This window comes from Zootermopsis nevadensis, unplaced genomic scaffold, assembly GCF_977971745.1.
Source record: "Zootermopsis nevadensis isolate Lab colony 2312 unplaced genomic scaffold, Znev_1.0 Znev_ptg000013l, whole genome shotgun sequence".
Classification (NCBI taxonomy): Eukaryota; Metazoa; Arthropoda; class Insecta; order Blattodea; family Termopsidae; genus Zootermopsis; species Zootermopsis nevadensis.
Window position 1 is genome coordinate 6,681,849 of NW_028259145.1, and position 19,976 is coordinate 6,701,824.

Here is a 19,976-nt window from a genome sequence, read left to right on the forward strand (position 1 = left end):
AACACAGTATTAGATTATTGCACACAGTTTAATTTTCAAAGACATAGTAGGAAGTGGGAAATTTCTTGACTCACTGAGTGAAAAGGCTTGTTAAGAAGGCCTCTGAGCCATGGAGTTATGTGGTTTACATTCTTTTGTAGGATTCAAAACATTTTACATTTTCTGTACTGACAGTTTTCTTGTTGTTACATTGCAAAAGCTTGCAGAATTGAAACCCTTCACTCTGGTGGCTTAACATTTATGCTTGCCTCATAATATTTCATTTTGTTTACCTATAAAATACTTATAAAATGTGCCCACTGTGTTACCATCTGACAGTACTGTCACTGAGAAGAATGTCTGTTTAGGGCACTCCAGATATTGTTCAGATTTAATTCTTTTTATCTACTTTCTAATGCTGGCTGGATGAACACAGATGTAAGCTATGAGTATTTGACTAGTTACTGGAAAGGGTGGTATGATTCCGATGTACATGCCGACCAACTTGTCTGGCAGGTGGTGTATGAGCAGGCAGGTATGGTGCGGCGCCCATCTGGTCGTGGACTGGAGTACCGAGACAGTGCGTATGAGTCACGAAGGCACTCACAGTTCTCTGGCATGTCTATGGAGAGCTTCCGTTTGCTTAGTGTACTGGGTCGAGGACACTTTGGCAAGGTAAAGATCTGCAGCTGAAAGTCTGAATGTGAATTGTGACAAGTTGAAGCTGCAATTTAAAATAGTTACGCAATGTTACATTCTGTGTACTGAATTGTAATTCTCAACATTTATGATATGGCATTACATCAACCTTTTAAGTAAGGGATTTAAATCAAAGCTCTTTAAATGGATGGCCAGATGAAATCCGAGTTATATAGCATTGAAATGTAGCAGATTACCACTACTTCATTAATTTATAATTATATTATTTTCACATTTTTTCTTTTTCCGAAAATATTCTATCCTCTGTCAGGGAAGTATGGCACAAACATTTAAGGTGTTCATATGCAATAGCAAGACAAACAGATTTACCTCCAATATTTGGATGCAGTTTACAAAAGATGCTCCCCACTGCTTGACAAGACTATGCGGGAAATATACTTGTTTCTATCTGTTATTGTGCAAATGGGGCATGACCAAAGAGACAGGCTGAATGATTACTGGTCCATACTAGAACAGTTGTTATGGCCTTTTACAGAAACACAGTGAAATGAGACAGATTTGTCCATATAGTAAGATTCCTACATTTTGATGACAACAAATATGAACTTGATAAGACAGATGAAAATGATGACAGGTTGTGAAAAATGATAATCATTTCTTATGAAGTAATTGTGCTTTTGGAGGGTGCGATTGTCTTCAGACAGTATGTACCAAAGAAAAACAAAGTCTCTTAATCATTGATCTGTTCAGGAAAACATTTTATAATTTGGTTATTGCTGATTTGGAAACTTCTGCAAAATGTTTTGCATCTGCACAAGTATTTCCTCCTGCTTTGCCACAGGTCAAGTGCATACTTGAATTTCATTGTGATTTGTGATTAGTAAGATACTATACTGTAAGGTACATGCAACTTGTGATAACACTGAACTGCAGTTGAAAGGTGATCACTTTGAGCATTTGCTCTGTTTATTATTATTACCTTTGTGAAGTTATAAATAAACACATTTGCTTGTAGCTCATTAAGGAATCATTTGCGGACTTACATTCATAGCAACATTTTTCATAATCTCAACCCTCTGAACATATGGTATATAATTGACCTAACCTTTCTGACAAATAATTGGAGTGTCTCTGGAGAATGAAAATTGTTGCCACAAATCATTTGAATACAGTCTTTATAGCACTCTTATATCTTCAAGTGATTGAAAATTACCCTTTCAAGTTTTTGTCCCCCCCCCAAAAAAAAAAAAAAAAAAAAACATGACAGCATCCAGACCTTTTAAGGAGGATGCTTTGTTGTCTATTTGAATTTGTTTTTCTGTTGAAGTTTGTAGTGCATAAATCTTTTGATGTAATAAAATCAGAAAAGCATTTCTTTCTTTGAACGTTCTAGTTTTTCAATTGGTCACTTCAGCATTTTGTTTGTGTGTCTGAGGGACTTAGGTTTCGTTACCAAGTCACTATTTTCTTTCCCAGAAAATTGGATTCTCCAAACAGTCTTGCTGAAAGGCCTGACCTCATTTCTTTTCTCCTGTTTTTTTAACAATCAAAACATTGCATCAATACAACTCTTACTTCAGACTGCTGAGTCATGTAGTCACATGACCTGTACTGCCAGTTGCTGTGCTGTTGTGTAGGTGATCCTGGCACAGTATCGCAACACCGGTGAATACTTCGCTATCAAGGCGTTGAAGAAAGGTGACATTATTGCCCGGGATGAAGTGGAGTCGCTGCTTTCAGAGAAACGTATCTTTGAAGTTGCCAACACTATGAGACATCCCTTCCTCGTTAACCTATTTGCTTGCTTCCAGACAGAGGTGAGTACTAGTTTCAAATTTTAAATCTATTACAGTTGCTTTTGACTGTAGTTGGAAGTCTGTGCACTACCTTACACATTGGAAACCTTTAGTAGTTTAGGTTATCATGGCAGTGAGATTGAAGATGACTGTCTTCTGTGTTGTAGTGCCATGTAGTCTGGTAGAAGTTTACTGACATTCAGAGGTACTCCCTTCAGGCCTTCCAACCAATACCTTGTAAACACCCCTACCCACCCCCATGTGTGCTGCATGTCCTACCCACCTCATACTCCTCGATTTAATCACCCTAACAATATCAGGTAAGTAGTACAAATTTATAGACTCATTGACCAGTTTTTGTATGAAGGGCAAGTTCATTGGAAGTCACTCAATCCATGTAACTTAATACTTTGTAACTCTATCCGTAGCACTACTAATGCGGCAACCAAATGAAGCTATCAAGTTAGAACAGTACTAGTACCAGTTTGGTGATGGCACAAAATATTTTGATGTGATGGTAATGAAAGTTTATGATGTAAAATTTGTATCGTCGCTTCTTACAAAGATCTCACACTCAGGAAAGAACATAATTTTGTCACTTGTAATTCTGATTGTGATGCCAGCAGGTGGTTACCTACTTCTCCATCTTCAGGGTTGGTAACCTCATCATCACACCCCAGTGATCACAGTGGGCATGTTCACCACCATGAGAACCTCAATCATGTTTTTTATATTACTGGATACTGGGAACAACCCGTTCTTAAAGTGCCAGAGCACTGCGGGTCCCAACGTTTTTGTTGGCTCGATCTATAGACATTCGGTAGGACTCCTTGGACGAGGTATCGGCCCGTCGCAAGGCCTCTACCTGTACACAGGACAGCACAACACAGAAAACGCGGACAAACATCCATGGCTTGAGTGGGATTTGAACCCATGGTCCCAGCGACAAAGCGGCACAAGGCCCACGCCTCAGACCGCGCGGCCACTGCGGACCCCGTTTTTTATATTACATTGAGTTAATGTAACATCCCATTACACGTTTCTATTGGTCACTCATCATAATGAGTGAATGTAACTGTAATGTTCATAACATTAGCGGCCGTGTTCCATTGATGAGATGAGAATACAAGTAGGTAGGTCTGTGTTTCTAGCAAAACAAACCATTTTTTAGATGATTTCCTAGATATATTTTTGTACGTGGAATTTTCAGGTGTTGCGTGAACATCATGCATTTTTGTGAAAATATGTTACCTAGGCATAAAATGCCCTGAAATGGTTCATTCTGTAAATAAGTTTCTTTTGTTCTGGTGTCATAAATTGCATGTTTCAATAATTCATTAACCTTGAAATGCATAATTTTAAGTAATTAATTTGTGCTTTTGTTGAAATATTTTATATTGTAACTTTCAGTTTCTACAATGTTCTTTATTGCAGTCGCATAATTGTGTAAATTAGTGCACTGATTCAAGTGAGTTGAAAATGAGCTTGTCAGTTTCATTATTTGATGAATGAGAATGGACTGACCTGAATGAATGTTAAGTTTCCAATTTTGAACTGTGACTTTGGTTGGAAACTGTGACCCACACATATATAAATATATATTATAAATGATGCAGGGAACAGATAGTTGTGTATTTACTTGTAAATTGCAGTCAGTTCATATTTTAGAAACTAATGTAATTGACTGTTAATAGTTCACACTCTTCATGCAGATGTTACCTGTTTTGCTTCCAGGCACATGTGTGTTTTGTGATGGAATATGCTGCAGGTGGGGATCTCATGATGCACATTCATGCAGATGTTTTCACAGAGCCACGAGCTGTGTTCTATGCTGCCTGTGTTGTCCTTGGCCTACAGTACCTGCATGAGAGTAAGATTATCTACCGGTGAGTCAACAAGCGTGCCATCGTGGCCATATTGTTATGTTCCTCATATTTAGTAAAGACTAGATCAAGTGTACAACTTTGGCATTCAGGGATGAGCCACATCAAATGTAGAAAGTTATCCAATGTTTCAACAAAAATTGCAGTTGCCATCTTCGGGCCGAATGTGTATGATGGGCATTTTTTTTGGAAACAGGCAGCAGGTGGAAAGTGGAATGTGATGAATCTGATTGTCAGAGCAGAAGAACAAGCTGGTAGTAGGTGATGAAAGGATTTAGCGACTGTATTAATAAGGAGATATTAGAGTTTTTCTTTTCTTTCTTCCTTTCCTATTTCTTTTTGTTTCATTCTTTCTTTCTCTCTGTCTCTCTTTGTGTGTATGCTCGTGCGTGCGCATGCTATGAGGTTAGGAGACATGCTGGAAAATTGCCCAGGTGACAGCAGAAGAGGTGAGAAAAGACATTTTTGGACACCATATGAAGTCGGAAAGAGTGATGAGAAAGTTTTCACATTGTTGAGAAAGGTTCATTGGATGTTTAAGGACGAAGTGTTTCTCTGCATGTATCAAGTTATTTGATTGTTATAATTGCTCTGATCCATTAAATATGGCCAATTGTAATTATCTTATTCGTTTAGAAATGTGGTATATTTTCAATGAATCAAAATGTGGAAAAATACAGAATGAAATGAAACCTACATTCTTAAAGAAGTTATAAACTTGGTGTGGACTAATGGGAAAATATGTTGAGATTTATAAATAAACTGAAACAGACAGTTGCCTAATCCTTGGATAGAAGAAGAACAGTTCAAAAAGAATGGTCAGTAATCGACTTCTTTCAACCAAGGTAACATAATGATTTAGTACATGATGTCTGGTAGCCAAGCAGCTTGTGGATGACTATTGGTAGATGACAGCACTGACAATTCTTATAGACACTGATAGGTTGCAGTACATTTGGATTACAGATGCAACAGATTGATAGAATATACAGTTCATATGGCCACTGATAGATTAGTTCTTAATTCTACTTATAGATGGCAACATGAATAGTTCATATAGTGACATGATATCTAATGACATCACCACAGATGAACATCCTCCCACCTTAGAAATTTTATCATCTGTTACATAGGAAACACCATTTGTGGGAAATTAAATTTATGAGTTTGGTGTAATTTATTTGGGAGGGGGAAGGTATGAAAATCCCCAAGAAAATCAAGTTGGTGTGATTTGTTTCTGGAGCCCAGCTGTGTCATGGGCATAAGATGAGCACAACCATAGATAACTTTTGTTTACAGAAAAAAGAATCACCTGAGATAGCCCAGAGTGTTCTATATAAAATTTGATTGCTGTCATTTGAACCACGCCTAAACCTGGCTTGGACCTGGACATGTCTATGCTACCAGGCCCAGACCTTGCTCTTGGGCTGCGTTGGTCAAGGGCAAGGCCGCAGCCCATGTAGAGCTCTAATTCACTTACATCATTTACAAGTGATATTCTACTTCATGTTCATGGTAATGTACAAAGGTCAGTAATGAGGTGAATGGAGAAAAATACGTATGTAGCTCATCTGAATATCTTGTGTTTTGTTCAGAAAATATTTAACATGCATGTAAGAACAATTTTAGGAACTGCCATAATACTATACTCTCCGTGTGCATGCTGCATTGACCTCTAATTTTGAGTGTGCTTCTAGGGACTTGAAACTGGATAATCTACTGTTGGATACTGAGGGTTATGTGAAGATTGCTGACTTTGGCCTATGCAAGGAAGGCATGGGCTATGGGGATCGCACTGGAACATTTTGTGGCACGCCTGAATTTTTGGCACCAGAAGTTTTGACTGAAACATCATACACACGTGCTGTAGACTGGTGGGGTCTTGGTGTCCTCATCTTTGAGATGCTTGTTGGAGAGGTATGCATCTTTGTTGTTTGCCAATTTATGCTTCTGAAATTATCAAATGAGAGACGGCATGATGGTGAAGAATAGTAAGCCCTGAGGAAAGGGGGAGGCAGTCATTATGACCAACTTGAGGCATTTTCCTTCTGTTTCTGTGGAAGATAAGGAAAAGTGAAAATGACTGGACACATTTGACATTCACATGAGGTATCCACTTGTTTATATAAGGTAGTATGAAATTAACTGGTGTGGTATATTATTATTGTTGCCTAGAAAAAGTTGGTGAGTGTTAAAGGGCCTTCACAGTTATGTACCAGTTACGCTGTTACTTCTCCCTGGAAAATTCTGTGGTGGTCTTGATGTTTGCTGTCTATTTTTTATGTGAGGACTGTGTTTCTGATAAAGATGTACTTGCAGTTCTTGTACTTAGGTTTTCATGGCTCTAGTTTAATATAAGACTCTGGCTTTTGGGGATAAGCAGTTTCGACCCTTGAAATGTGTCCAACATTTTGGCAAACATTGCATTTGCCGTTTTCAGGGTGGATATGTTGATTAGACACTGTTTGGAAGCCTTATATAGCACAGGCAGTAGGCTGTTAGTAGGATGTGATGGATCTGATTGTCAGAGCAGTTGAGCACGTCTCTTTCCAATTTGAGACAAGCACGTGATTAGGAGAGGGGGTGATGAAAGAAGTTTTGTTCATCGCAGAAATTAGGAAAGGATTTCAGCAACTATATGGATGAACCACAAGGGTGGAACAGGGGGTGACAGTGAGTGGCCCTTTTCAGGATCAGGTCATAGGAGAAGAGGTGATGGTCATTCCCAGTTCCCATCTTGAATTAAACATCTTTTGTCTCCACTTCTTACTATGCACCCCATAAAACAAAATTTTCATTACCTCTTTTGTACTTCAACAATGTGCTCATCTCCAGTGTGATAGCAGAACTCCTGTAGTTCAGTAGTCACATCCATCATATACCACTCACCGGCCGCTGCCTGCCGTATATAAGTTTCAAAAAATACTCAACTGACATATTCACCCAAAAGATGGCAACTGCAATGTATGCTAAAATGGATAAATTTCAAACAATAACGCTGCTCATCCCAAAAAGTTGAAGTTTTACTATATTTTTGGAGTTTTTGTACTTAGCCATATGAATATCACAGAACAGGACTGTATGAGGTGCCTAGTAACAAAAAACCACAAACAACTAATTAAAAACTCAGTGTACAAAGTACATAACATAAAGATGAAAAATACTGAGAATATCAAACAGAAAATAGTGTAATAATTTAATAATAATACAAGCAAACAAAAGCAGAACCATAGTTATCATGCAAGTTGGTGAATACGAACAACAAATACAAAATTTCATACTTTACAATAAATTCATACCAATCACATAAAATCCAGTGAACCAATACCATAGAACTAAAAACCATCGTCAACAGCTCTGGTAACAGCGTACCAAAGGAACAGACACAAATACTGCAGGCAAAGCAAAACCCCCCCTGACTTCGCACACATGATGTTCTTTTACTACACAATAACAACCACACTGATAAATTTCAGTAATTTACACAAGAACCTACAATTTACTAGAGGAAACTAATAAACAATGCAATACATTATTTAGACATCACCATTCATAGGGTAAACTTAAAACTACAGTACAGTATACAGGTAGCCCTTGATTTACGCCAGGGATGCGTTCCTGGATGAACCGGCGTAAACGGAATCAGCGTAAATTGAAACTCTTTTATAATGTAAATCAATAGGAAGTCAATGACATGCGTGCCCAGTACCCAAACATTGGCGATTAATGTAATGGCATTACATTTAAAGCTCTGAAATAACGTAAATAAAATAAAGGGAATTTAAAAAATATATTTTATACACTTATGAAAATTTGGGACCCGCAGTGCTCAGGCACTTGAAGAACGGGTCATTCCCAGTATCCTAGTATTTTATACACTTACAATCGGCAATTCGTTGGTCCCCGTGATTGACTGCGATTCTTTCATGTGATTGATGTGTGCAGTCATCTCTGCTATTATGCAATAGTTGCATTCATGTAAGACGCTGACCTATAGAAAATCGCATAGTAAAAATAACCCTGGTACTTCCGCTGAGATTAAATTAGTCATTTGAAAGTTTAAAGCGCCAGGAATGAAATTGCATAAGAGCAAACTCGCATATGCAAAAATTTGCATTTCACAAACAGCTTTTACCAATTCATCGATCTCATTAAAGTAAATTCGCATTAACGAAACATACGTAATTGCAGAGATGACTGCATTTATAATTTTTATTCAAAATCAGCGATGTAAGAATTACGATTTAGTATAAGAATCAGTACGAGATACATTGTAAAACGTTATAAATAATAGTAAAGTATATTTTTTCACTTTTTGACTTGCTGGTTTCAAAATCGGCGCAAATCGAGGGCTACCTGTATAATAAAAACCCACATTAACATGCACAGTGGTACACAACTCGTCATGCCACCTGGCAGAACATAAAATGGTTGCATTTGATTTCTTTTTCAATGAGAAACACATACGCACTACACAGTATAAACAACAACAAGGAATACAATATTATGCAACAAATATCATACAGAAATATCATTATACCAATATCTTCTGATCATGAAGTAGATTAAGTAAACAATCTACATGAGTTTCATTGAGAATTTGTGTTCTTATTATGTATGATTTTGAGTATGTAAGATAGTTTATTGGACTGTCAATGTATAATTTGCATGTAATAAAAGTTGTTTCCTTCTTGTTGTATATTGGACTTGATTTCTCACTTTATTTATGAAACACTAAAGAATTTAGATTATTGGGCTTTCTTCTTAATTCTTTTTGCAGTCTCCTTTCCCTGGTGATGATGAGGAAGAAGTTTTTGACTCAATTGTCAACGATGAAGTTCGATATCCTCGATTTCTATCTTTGGAATCCATTGCTGTCATGAGGCGGGTATGTAGAATGAATGTAGATGTCAGACTGAAGCATGAAGCCGATTATTTTATGCAAATGCCCTTATACTCTGTAGTTAACATAAGCTCATGGATATTTTCAGTGGAATGAAAAATTACATTTCATTCCTTTGAGTATATACACAGTCAAGCCAGCTGTCCCTGACAGGACACAAAAGTCTTGATGAAATAAGAAGGAAAAGGAAGTGTGGACTTTATGAAAGGGGGGTGATGATATAACGGGCATTTTTGAAGGTGGGAGAGGTGTGTGCATTCTCACGTACATCTATATTTTCCCCCCTCCTCTGAAATTACAGGGGGATGTTACTGAGATAACTCACCCGTTAAAGTCGTTGATTATACTGCAGATAAACTTCCTACAATCTGAGAAGCCTATAAAAGGATATCAAACACAAAAGTATCTTATATTCTAGGTGTAGAAACCTTTTAATACTCCTATGCTTAGAATTGCTTTTTATTTCTTTCAGCTGCTACGTAAGAATCCTGAACGCCGTTTGGGCTCAAGCGAACGTGATGCTGAAGATGTTAAGAAGCAAGCATTTTTTCGCACTATTCAGTGGGATGAACTCCTGTTGCGTCGTGTCAAGCCTCCATTTGTTCCCACAGTGGTGAGTCTTCATTATTTGAATTTTATGATGTGGCTAATGACTTAAGCTGACTTCATGAAGGAGAGTCCTCCTTAAGAAAGTAATAGTTTGTCATCTCATCAAATTCTCAGTCTTGTGTGAAACCTGTGAAGATTCATTACTATGTTGACAATCCTTTTCATCGCGTCATTACATACAGTTTCTTCAGGACTCCTTCCATTTACATTTGATTGTCCCCATGTGATATCTTCACTTCTGAGTTTCTGACAAAATTTTTGTACTACCATCTTCTTTCTCCCATGCATGTCATATTCCCTGCCTGTATAATCCTTTTTTGATTTGATCACCGTAGTTATGATTGATGAAGAAGCTCCTCCTCATGACTCTATTCAGCCTCCTGTCACTTCCTTCCTTGCATTTCCAATTATTCTCTTCAGCACCCTGTTCTCAAGCACCCTGTGTTTGTGACTTGTGTTTTTGCACAGCCTTGCCTTCTGAATCTAAATGTATTGGGAATGTACATGCTGGGTCTTGTTACTCTTTATGTAATGCCACTTTGAATCCTAGTTAATCATGAGACACCAGATTGAGACCCAAACAGTGCTACCACTGCTCTTTATGAAGCGTTTCCTGTCAAGTAAGTGCTGAATAATAGAATGCCACATTGACTGGTAACAAAATTTTGAGACAAGAAGTGTTTGTCTACAAAACGTACTCAGCAAGTGACAGAGATTGCTTTTTATTTCTGTGGGATTGATATTTTTTTATAAATTTCATTTATTTTAATATTGGGAAGTTTTACAGTGGTCATGTGTTATTTAACATTTTTAACAAAAAAAATTAAAGCTGGAAGTGGCTTCTCCTTTATCTTTCCCCACAATAAAAATGTTACTATTGGATACGATTTCAAAACGAATATTTGTTTCTAATATGCAGTTTAATGCAAGTTGAACGCTATCTCCGCCTGCCTAATCTTCAGATGTCTCATAGTAGTTTTTTTAATTTTCTAATTAAAAAATAAGTATGTGTTTTACACATGAGTAAGTATGGTAACAGTAACTGAAGGCTATGAGAGTGGATTACCAAATGCACAAATGACAAAAGTGTTTGGGATAAGGAAATGTAAGGTAAAGTTGCCCCTGGTATTTAAGCATGATGCCATGAAGATGTTTTGGAATTTGGAGATATAGCTCCACTTTGTTGACCTTGGCAATAGGTGGTGGTGAGTGATCTGCTTCATGCCCTAGCTTTTACCCCTGGCAAATGACTCCCAATACCCACTAGATAGGGTGTCATTGACCAGAGCCAGTCTGGATATGCTAGGTAAGAGAAAAATCTCTTGACCTGGTGACTGTACCAGCCGAGTGACCCTGTTATGTGAGAACTAAATGAAAGTATCTTACAGAAGGACTTTCAAAGGACTTATATGTGTAAATATTTTAGATTTAATGTCATAATTTAAATTGGCATGTGATTATGAACGTAAGCTAGAGGAGAGTGCTGGGAAAAAAAATTGTGGATTCATTATCTGAAAGGATTTAGCTCATTGAAAGCCCAAGGAGGTCATATTAAGTAATAAATAGTTAGTTGCATTTCATTCTTGTAAGTTTGTAACAAAATAAAGCTTTGGCGTAGAACATTTTATTTGTTCACAGTAAGTTGCACAAGACTGTAAATATTTATTTATTTATGTCAAATGGCAGGTACATAGAATTTTATCTTTGACCCTTTTTTGCCAAGTTTGTAGACCACTTTGCCAACAGAGATGTTGCCCAGGGTGTACCACAAGGAGGTAGGTCTACTTTGCACCCCAGACTGTAAATATAGTAATGCATGTTTTACTCTGCAGTATGCTCAGCTTTGTGGATTTAGAGGTGCCAACTTAAGGTGTTGCTGCCCCTACCTCCACCCCCTCGGTGTAAAATTCATATGACATAATCTTAATGCATGTGACAAGTGTTTTATGTTTTATGGATAAGATATTTTTGATACTATTTTCTTGTTATTAGCATTCTGTGGAGGATGTAAGCAACTTTGATGAAGAATTCACCTCAGAGAAGCCTCAGTTAACACCAGCTAAGGACCCTAGACCCCTGAATGATGATGAGCAGACTCTGTTCAAGGAGTTCTCGTACATGGCGGACTGGTGCTGACATCTGGTGTGCACCATTGCCTTGGGGTCCCATGGAGAGAAGTGACATCAAGTTGTGCCATGTGCAATATTTTGTTTGTAACCTGTCAGCATTGTTCCAGGCGACACAGTTATGCTGTGCACCTTTTACTGCATGTGTCGTCAGTCTGAAACTGATCCAGTCCCAGGAAAATCAGAGGTACAGATTCCAGAAGCCATGGGTACATTTTGCAACTGAAGTGCACTAAGAGTGTTGGAAACTCTTATTACGGGAAATGTTTTTTGTTCTCGAATGCTGTATAGTGTGTGTGTGCGCGCGCGCACGTGCTGCTTACCCTATTGATATTGTTTTCTTATCAAACTTCTGGGTCCTCCTCCTTCAGTATTTTAAATAATTAATTTTTCCAGCAGAAGTTAGATATTTTAATATTGCTGTATTTTGGAGCAGGTTTTGTTCCTCTTATAAATGGAAAATAAGCAAAGCTCAAACTATCGTAATTGAATTGTAGCTTTGCAGTTTATAATACTTAGAGGAGTGGTGTGCTGTACTAATTTGTGGTATTGTAGCGCTTCAGTAAACATGTTCCACCTGTAGCAACAAACAGAAGTCAGCAGTTATTATCATATTACAAAGAACATGTCTTTTAGATCAGAACTTCCTGACATAATGCCTTGTGATGAGCAGTGTTGTTTTTACAGTGATAATTTATTTTTAAATGATATTTATGGAATGTAAGTTTTTTTATATCTATTCTCTTCTCATCCTCAATCCTACAGACATTGTCTTGTGAGAAGCAAGACCAGCCAGTGCTGCAGGTACAGAATATGCAGTGTTTTATTCAATTCTAATATTTGATTTCTTAGTTTTGAGGACAGATGCGAATTACATCCTCAAACTTCTGAAACTTAGTAGTGACTGTTTTTGAACTACCAATTAAGATGTGCGATATTAGTGATGGGCTGCATTTTTTGGAGAGCTCTTGAGTCTTCCAGTTCTACAAGACTGTAGCAGGATCTCTTTTCACCTCATAGAAAAATATTATCTATCTTCTTTCTAATTTGTATGTTGACTGGTGCTTTCAGTTGGATGTGTGACATGAAAGAATGTCCGTTTCCCCTGTACAGAAAAGATAGAACTGGGAATGGGGACTTGTGACCAACGCTCTCTGAATTTATACCACTGACCCTCCATACACACTCTCCTTATGACACTGGACTGCAAATTTAAAAGTATTATATACGTGAAAAGGCATCTAGGTATATTTACATATTTTATAATAGAAGTTTAGTAATTGTACATACCTGTTAACTTAGAGTGAGAATGAAGTTTCAGTTAATATAAAAGTGTTCCTCTGACCATGTGTATTACACTGATACTATGAGTGTGCCAGTGGCAGCTGCTGCGAGTAGCTTCAGGCACGGTGCTAAAGTGGAATATAATGTGTATGAATGTAAGATATCACAGGAGGACCCAGAATGTTGGGTTACAAGAATCTGGAGATTGCAGTGGTGGGGGAAACTGCATTGATTGGGTTATTCAACAAGAATTGTATTTCATAGTCAAGTCATTTGTAACATTGGGGTTGTTTGAACATTAAAATCTTTGTACCATTTCAGTTTCCTTATACCTGTCACAAGATAAATCTGAGCTTCGTTGGCCATTATGAATGCACATGTTGGTGGCCATCTGGCAGAGGAACAGAGGTAGTGGGAGGGAGGGAAAGTGATAGCACATGAAATGTATTGCTCTCCCCTTGCCCTTTCCATCTTGACTTCACCCTCTTGTTGTGATGTAGTCCAGGCTCACAGATATTTTATGTCTAGTATAACTACATATGGGGTCCGCAGTGGCCGCGCGGTCTGAGGCGTGGGCCTTGTGCTGCTGGGACCGTGGGTTCGAATCCCACTCAAGCCATGGAGGTTTGTCCGCGTTTTTCTGTGTTGTGCTGTCCTGTGTACAGGTAGAGGCCTTGCGATGGGCCAATCCCTCGTCCAAGGAGTCCTACCAAATGTCTGTAGATCAAGCCAACGAAAACGTTGGGATCCGCAGTGCTCAGGCTCTTGAAGAATGGGTCGTTCCCAGTATCCCCAGTATAACTACATAATGAAGTTATACTATGTAAAGCTAGCTCTGAAGCATGCAGTGTTTATATTGGTTTTATTTACAATATATATCATAAAGAAAGCAAAGACTTCAATTATTTTTACCCTTTAATATAGAGTGTGTTGCAAAGTAACAAAACTTGTTGCCTCCCATTTAATTATAACGTGGTAAAATCGAAACCAAAACTGCAGTGTTTGTTTCAAAGATCATTTTTGGCCTTTCAGTTGAAGGACAATTCATTGTCTATATAAATGCTTCTTCTGTGTGTGTCCCCCCCCCCCCCCCTTCAGAATACTAATACGACCGTAGTGGAATTCGGGATTTAGTTGTTCCTGCAGTTTATGTACTTTGCTTTTCATCTTACTAATTTCCTCCATTTACCTACATACTTTTTCTTCCCCCCTATTCTGATCGCTCTTTTATTTCTTCATCTTAAACTCTGGTAGAAACATTTGCGTTCGTGATTTTTCCCACAGTTTGCATCAAAATTTGATAAAGATAAAATAATGGTAAAGTTGTCCATGGTTAGTATTGACAGTTTTTGGACCTGTCCATCTTCCTATGTTCAACAAAACAGAGCACTGCGTTTCACGAGATGGGTCTTCTCCCATCTTCAGGTGAAAGGTATCTACACTGTTAGGTCCATTAGATGGGGCTAATCCCTCTCTAATGGTCCCACCCTAAGCTTGAAGATAGGAACAGACCCATCTCCTGAAATGCAGTGCTCTGTTTTGTTGAGCATAGGAAGATAGACAGGTCCAAAAGCTGTCAATACTAACTGTAATTTACCATAATCAGTACCCTTTAGGATTACTGTCCCTGGTGCTAAATTAAGCACCACAATATGACATATGGTTTAATGGAGACACTCTCCACATATTCTTCTTGGCATTAGATAGAAGTGAGTGGTCAGCTGCAACTTCTCTAGGGAAAGAGCCATGTTACCCATTGAATAGGAGGCTCAGTGGGTCCCAGAATTTACACAAACTTGGTGAGAAGTTTCTGTCCCTGCCAGGAAGTGGATCCCAGTTGTCCAGCCCATAGTCTAGTCACTACACTGACTGAGGCAGTCTGGGTTATTTGGCTCAAGGTTCAGTTATTAGCTGTTCCTGCAAATTACAGGGGTCCACAGTGGCCGCGCGGTCTGAGGCGTGGCCTTGTGCCACTTGGACCGTGGGTTCGAATCCCACTCAAGCCATGGATGTTTTTCTGTGTTGTGCTGTCCTGTGTACAGGTAGAGGCCTTGCGACAGGCCGATCCCTTGTCCAAGGAGTCCTACCAACTGTCTATAGATCAAGCCAACGAAAAGTTGGGACCCGCAGTGCTCAGGCACTTGAAGAACGGATCATTCCCTGTATCCAGTATCCTGCAAATTACAGTAATCGTCAGAAGTTCATTCTGTAAATGAATACACTGTATTGATAAATATTGCTACCACATTATTCTGTTACAGATGTTAGAACAAACATGTCACATTGCAACATCAGAAGTGCATGCACATCAGTAGAAGCCAATTAGTTAATTGTTTCATATGTTTGCACAGTAATCATAAACCACCCATAAGATTAAATTCTTTCCACTCAAATTAGCAAGCTATGTGTGTGATGGGACTGTACTTTAACTCTTTTGCAGAAAAAGCTCTTTAGGAATAAACATAAGAGCACAAGATATGAATGAGGATGTTTAAAATTAAATATTTTGATTAGCAGAATCATATTGTAAATATATTTGAATTGCATGCATTTGATAGCCTCTAATTATTGGCTGCTTAGACACATTTCAGAATGCAATGTGGCAGTTCATGGAAATGCATACTCTTCCAGTGAAATAAAATCACAATAACCCAGATTTAATGTTAGAAGCCAAATGTAAGATATGTTTCAAAAATTAAATTTTGGAAAGCAGCATTGGATATAGGCTCACTGTGTTTAACTGCTACGTAGACAGGCTGAAGGAAAACTATGGTATTGATCATCTAAAATCTTGGTTGTTTCTGGGCTTTGTAAAAAGAAGTATCCCTCTTACTAAATTTAAGGTGTAATGTGTCTTCTACATATTCTCTTTTTTAAACACATTAACCATGGCACATGAAATTCATGACTTCCTAAATGCAGTCCCCAGAAAATTATGAGTAGGGGTTCCATTGTAGTGCAAATATGTTTTTAATTTTGAGCCATGGGCTACTTGTTACCTTGATGCTTTGTTAAATATTAGCTGACACAGTGAAGTACCTCAACAAGATCCTTAAAACATTATTTGGACCCTTTTGAAAATACATGTATGCTAAACAGTATTGTGCAAATTGCCTGAATCCAGAATTTGTTGACAGATAATAAAAACAAATCTCTACAGATGCAATAAAACAAAACTACACTTTGTACAAAGAACACAGAAAAGTTAATGTAGTTCCATACACAGCATTAGCATCTTTTAATGTGTGAGACCTCTCATCACATTATACTTCTGAGTATTGGGGGAGAGTCATAGTACTTGCAGCATACTCCCGAAAGGGGCAAGCCATATTTCTTACTGTGCTTCTAAAAGGGGCCAAGTTATACTAAAGCATATTTCCAAAAGGGGCAAGCCAAATCCTTACAGTATATGTCAAGCTGCAATTCTTAAACATATTAGCATAAGCGACCAAGTCAAGGTACAGCATACTTCTAAAAACATTAAAGCTATTATTCTCCAGGGTATTTGTGAAATGGACAGTCATAATACTTAGAGGACAATTCTAAAAGAGGGCAAGCCATTATTCTTACAGTATACTCCTAAAAGTATAGTACACCATAATTCTTCCAGCATATTTCTAAAAGGGGGAATGTCACAATTCTTATGCTGTACTTCTAAAAGGTGTCATAATTGTTACTTCTTCCATAGTCATTAAACTTCTCTGTAGCCATCTCAGGAAATATGAGAAATTAATCTTCTCCTGCTGTCCAAAATTGACACCATCATGTTTACCAGCGAAGTGTGGCATGACTGGTATAGCCAGTTTTTTCTTCTTCCATTTCATTCTTATAATGAATTTTTGAAGAAGAAAAACACTACACGGACAGCCATCCTGTATACCAGTACCTTTTATATGTGAAGATAGGACTTTATTTTTTTAAGATGCACTTTTTTGACATTTTAAACTTTCTGCATTTGGGATACATCATACATTTATTTAATGGCATCTAAGAATCTATATAACATCTTTTTTCTTGAAAACCTACTACTAAATCAAATCTTAAAGTTGAGGAAATATAGTGTGTGTATATATATAAACAAAGAATCTTTATACAACTGGTCAGGGAACTTTACAAAGAAAATTCTGGAAATTAGTATCTTGTGTTGTCAACATTAAGGTGCAAGAAAAGGATTACAATGTGTGGAGAATGAACTGAAGGTTGCTTGGTAAAATTTTGAAGATTACACAGGCTAGACATAAAACATAACCCTTCTGCTTACATCATAATTATACTATGTAGTTGCATTTAAATGAAAATACATAAATAGAATGATTATAGACGTGAAGGACGGATCTTGTTGGTTCAAGTACTGCTAAACGTATGAGTTATAATAGAAGGAATTTGAACTTTAGTCACCTTCACACCATATTAGCAGCATTTCCAATAACTGACATGTTAGCTTTGGCATTTTTGTCCTGTCCTTTTATAAAGATAATATTTTGAAATGGTTTCAGTTATTTAAATTTTTAGGAAGATAAATTTACCTGTTCATTTAGTGCAAATGGGATTTCCTAGTGTCAGAAGAACCATACAGCTATTTCATTGGTAGATCAGATTTTACTGAGCCACTCTCATTGGACCCATGTTAAGAGATGTTACATAACATGAACACTTTCTCAGGCTAAGTGTATAAATCAGTGCTTTGTTCGACCAGTGCAATCTTCCATCATAAATATGGCAGCTTTTGCTTTGAACATGTATTGATATGAACATGCAAATTAGATGATCATTTTGTTTGGGCAGCAATGGGTGACATTTGCTGTGAAATATTTTGACATTCATATGAAATATTTTATTGGCAATACATAACAATTTAAAAATTACAATGGTGCTTTCTACCTTGTGCAGTCTGTATGTAACCTTACAATGAACTTTGTTACTGCTATGACTATTAACTTTGTAGAGGGTTTCAGATTTGCTTTATATGAACATATTGTTTTTTATTAATAAAATGAACATTACAATATGTAATCCATATTTCCTTATGGAATGATTAATCTTACATGATCTCATTTGCCTTTGATGTGAGATGTGCAACAGCAGTACATGCAGACTACATGGGTAAGTGTTACCAGATTCAGTAGACAGAAGTTCCCTGTCCAAAGATCCAAGTTTCATTTCCTTACTAAGATGCCTGTTATTTTTGATTGACAAAAAGCCCAGTGAGAGAATCCAGTCATACCACCCAACCTGTGTTCTGTGGAATTATGGGTTTCAGGTGCGAATTATTCCACTGTTAGATTTCATTTTGGCTGCAAGGAATTTAAATCCAAAGCCATTTCTATAATTTCCAAGAAAGGCAATTTAAGCTGCTACTGATGGATGCCATATTTTTTACGCTGCACATATGCTTCCACTATCAGATCAATATACAGAATGATACTCTCTTAAGGCCCCAGAGTTTCAGCAACAGAACCACTATTTATTCACCAATACTGATAAAATACCTGTCTTTGTGAAACTGTGACCTGCCACATAAGTGGCTGCTCTTGCAGAACTGAACACCATGTTTTAAATCTGCAAATGCACTTTGTAACATGTTCATGCGAATGGCTGCACTCTCCCGCTCAATATTTCATTTGAGGACATTGATGGTACAGACCTTACCTCTCAGTAGGCCAAAAAAAATATCCAATAGGGTTAAATCTGGGCATCTTGTTGTCCAGAGGTCTTTTGAGATAGCCAGGTACGCAGAAATGCTTTAAGTTTCCTTCATGCTTGCATCTCATTCACCACACACTAGGAAACAGCCAGTAGTAATATCATCAGTCAACTAGTTCAATATTGTGAAGTAAACTTCTGAGTTCAAAGTGCAGTCAAACAAAAAGAGTCCCAATAATTCAGGTTCAGGAAATAGCACAATCACACATAATTTTCACAATACAATGGCTCCTCACAAACTGCTTGTGGCTTATCCAACAGCCACAAATTATTTTTGTGCTTACGTATGCACAGACATGAAACCATGCTTCATCTGTAAATCAAATGAAATCCAAAATTCCAAGGTGCTCCACCCTTAATTATTGAAAACTTGTACTAAATTTACATGTCTTTCATTAAGTAGGATTTGAGGTTTTCATGGCAGTGCATCTGAAGATGGCTGTCTTCTGGGTTGTAGCACCTTATAGTCTGGTGGAAGTTTTTGAGGTCCATCAGGGTGATGAGACTGCCCTGATGATGGAGGCAGCAAGGACCTCTGAAACGTTGGTAAACTTCTACCACACTACATGGCACTACAACCTAGAAAACAGCCATCTTTGTGTCTTTCATTGTCCACCGAAACCATCTCCTGAATCACTGACACATAGCGTAGGGTAATTGGGGTCTCATGGGAAAGCCTACGCAAAGATTTGGAAAGTGAAACACTCACGGGAGGGGAATCAGTGGGAAGGCCAGGCAACAGTCTGGATAGAAATTACTTATACTCAGTAGAAAAGCCTGTCAACTTCATTGCAGAGAGGACGGCAAACACAAATGTGGGACTCATCGACCTCTTTAAGAGGCAAGACAAGCCACAGATGAACAGGAAGATTAGGAGAGAAACTTTTGGCTTGATCAGGCCCTTATGGGGTGTGATATGGCTCATGTTGGTATCACTGACTTCTTCTTTTGTGGAAGATGACTATACAACACGTGGCCTCTGCCTAAATTCTCGAGGCAAAAGGAGACCGACACATCTGACTGCTGAGAGAAT

The 19,976-nt window shown here is 37.8% G+C and overlaps 1 protein-coding gene across 3 annotated transcripts in view; it reads left to right on the forward strand.

Annotated features, from left to right (window-relative positions):
• Window positions 1-18,259, forward strand: part of Pkn (serine/threonine-protein kinase N) — a 75,722-nt gene extending 57,463 nt beyond the window's left edge. For all 3 annotated transcript variants that reach the window (XM_022062085.2, XM_087348521.1, XM_087348520.1), the window contains 7 exons: window positions 496-654; window positions 2,277-2,456; window positions 4,170-4,321; window positions 6,016-6,235; window positions 9,099-9,206; window positions 9,694-9,834; window positions 11,823-18,259. In XM_022062085.2, the coding sequence (XP_021917777.1) occupies window positions 496-654; window positions 2,277-2,456; window positions 4,170-4,321; window positions 6,016-6,235; window positions 9,099-9,206; window positions 9,694-9,834; window positions 11,823-11,966 (1,104 nt within the window). In that variant the 3' untranslated portion in view covers window positions 11,967-18,259. The remainder of the gene's footprint in view (window positions 1-495; window positions 655-2,276; window positions 2,457-4,169; window positions 4,322-6,015; window positions 6,236-9,098; window positions 9,207-9,693; window positions 9,835-11,822) is intronic.
• Window positions 18,260-19,976: the final 1,717 nt, after the last annotated feature.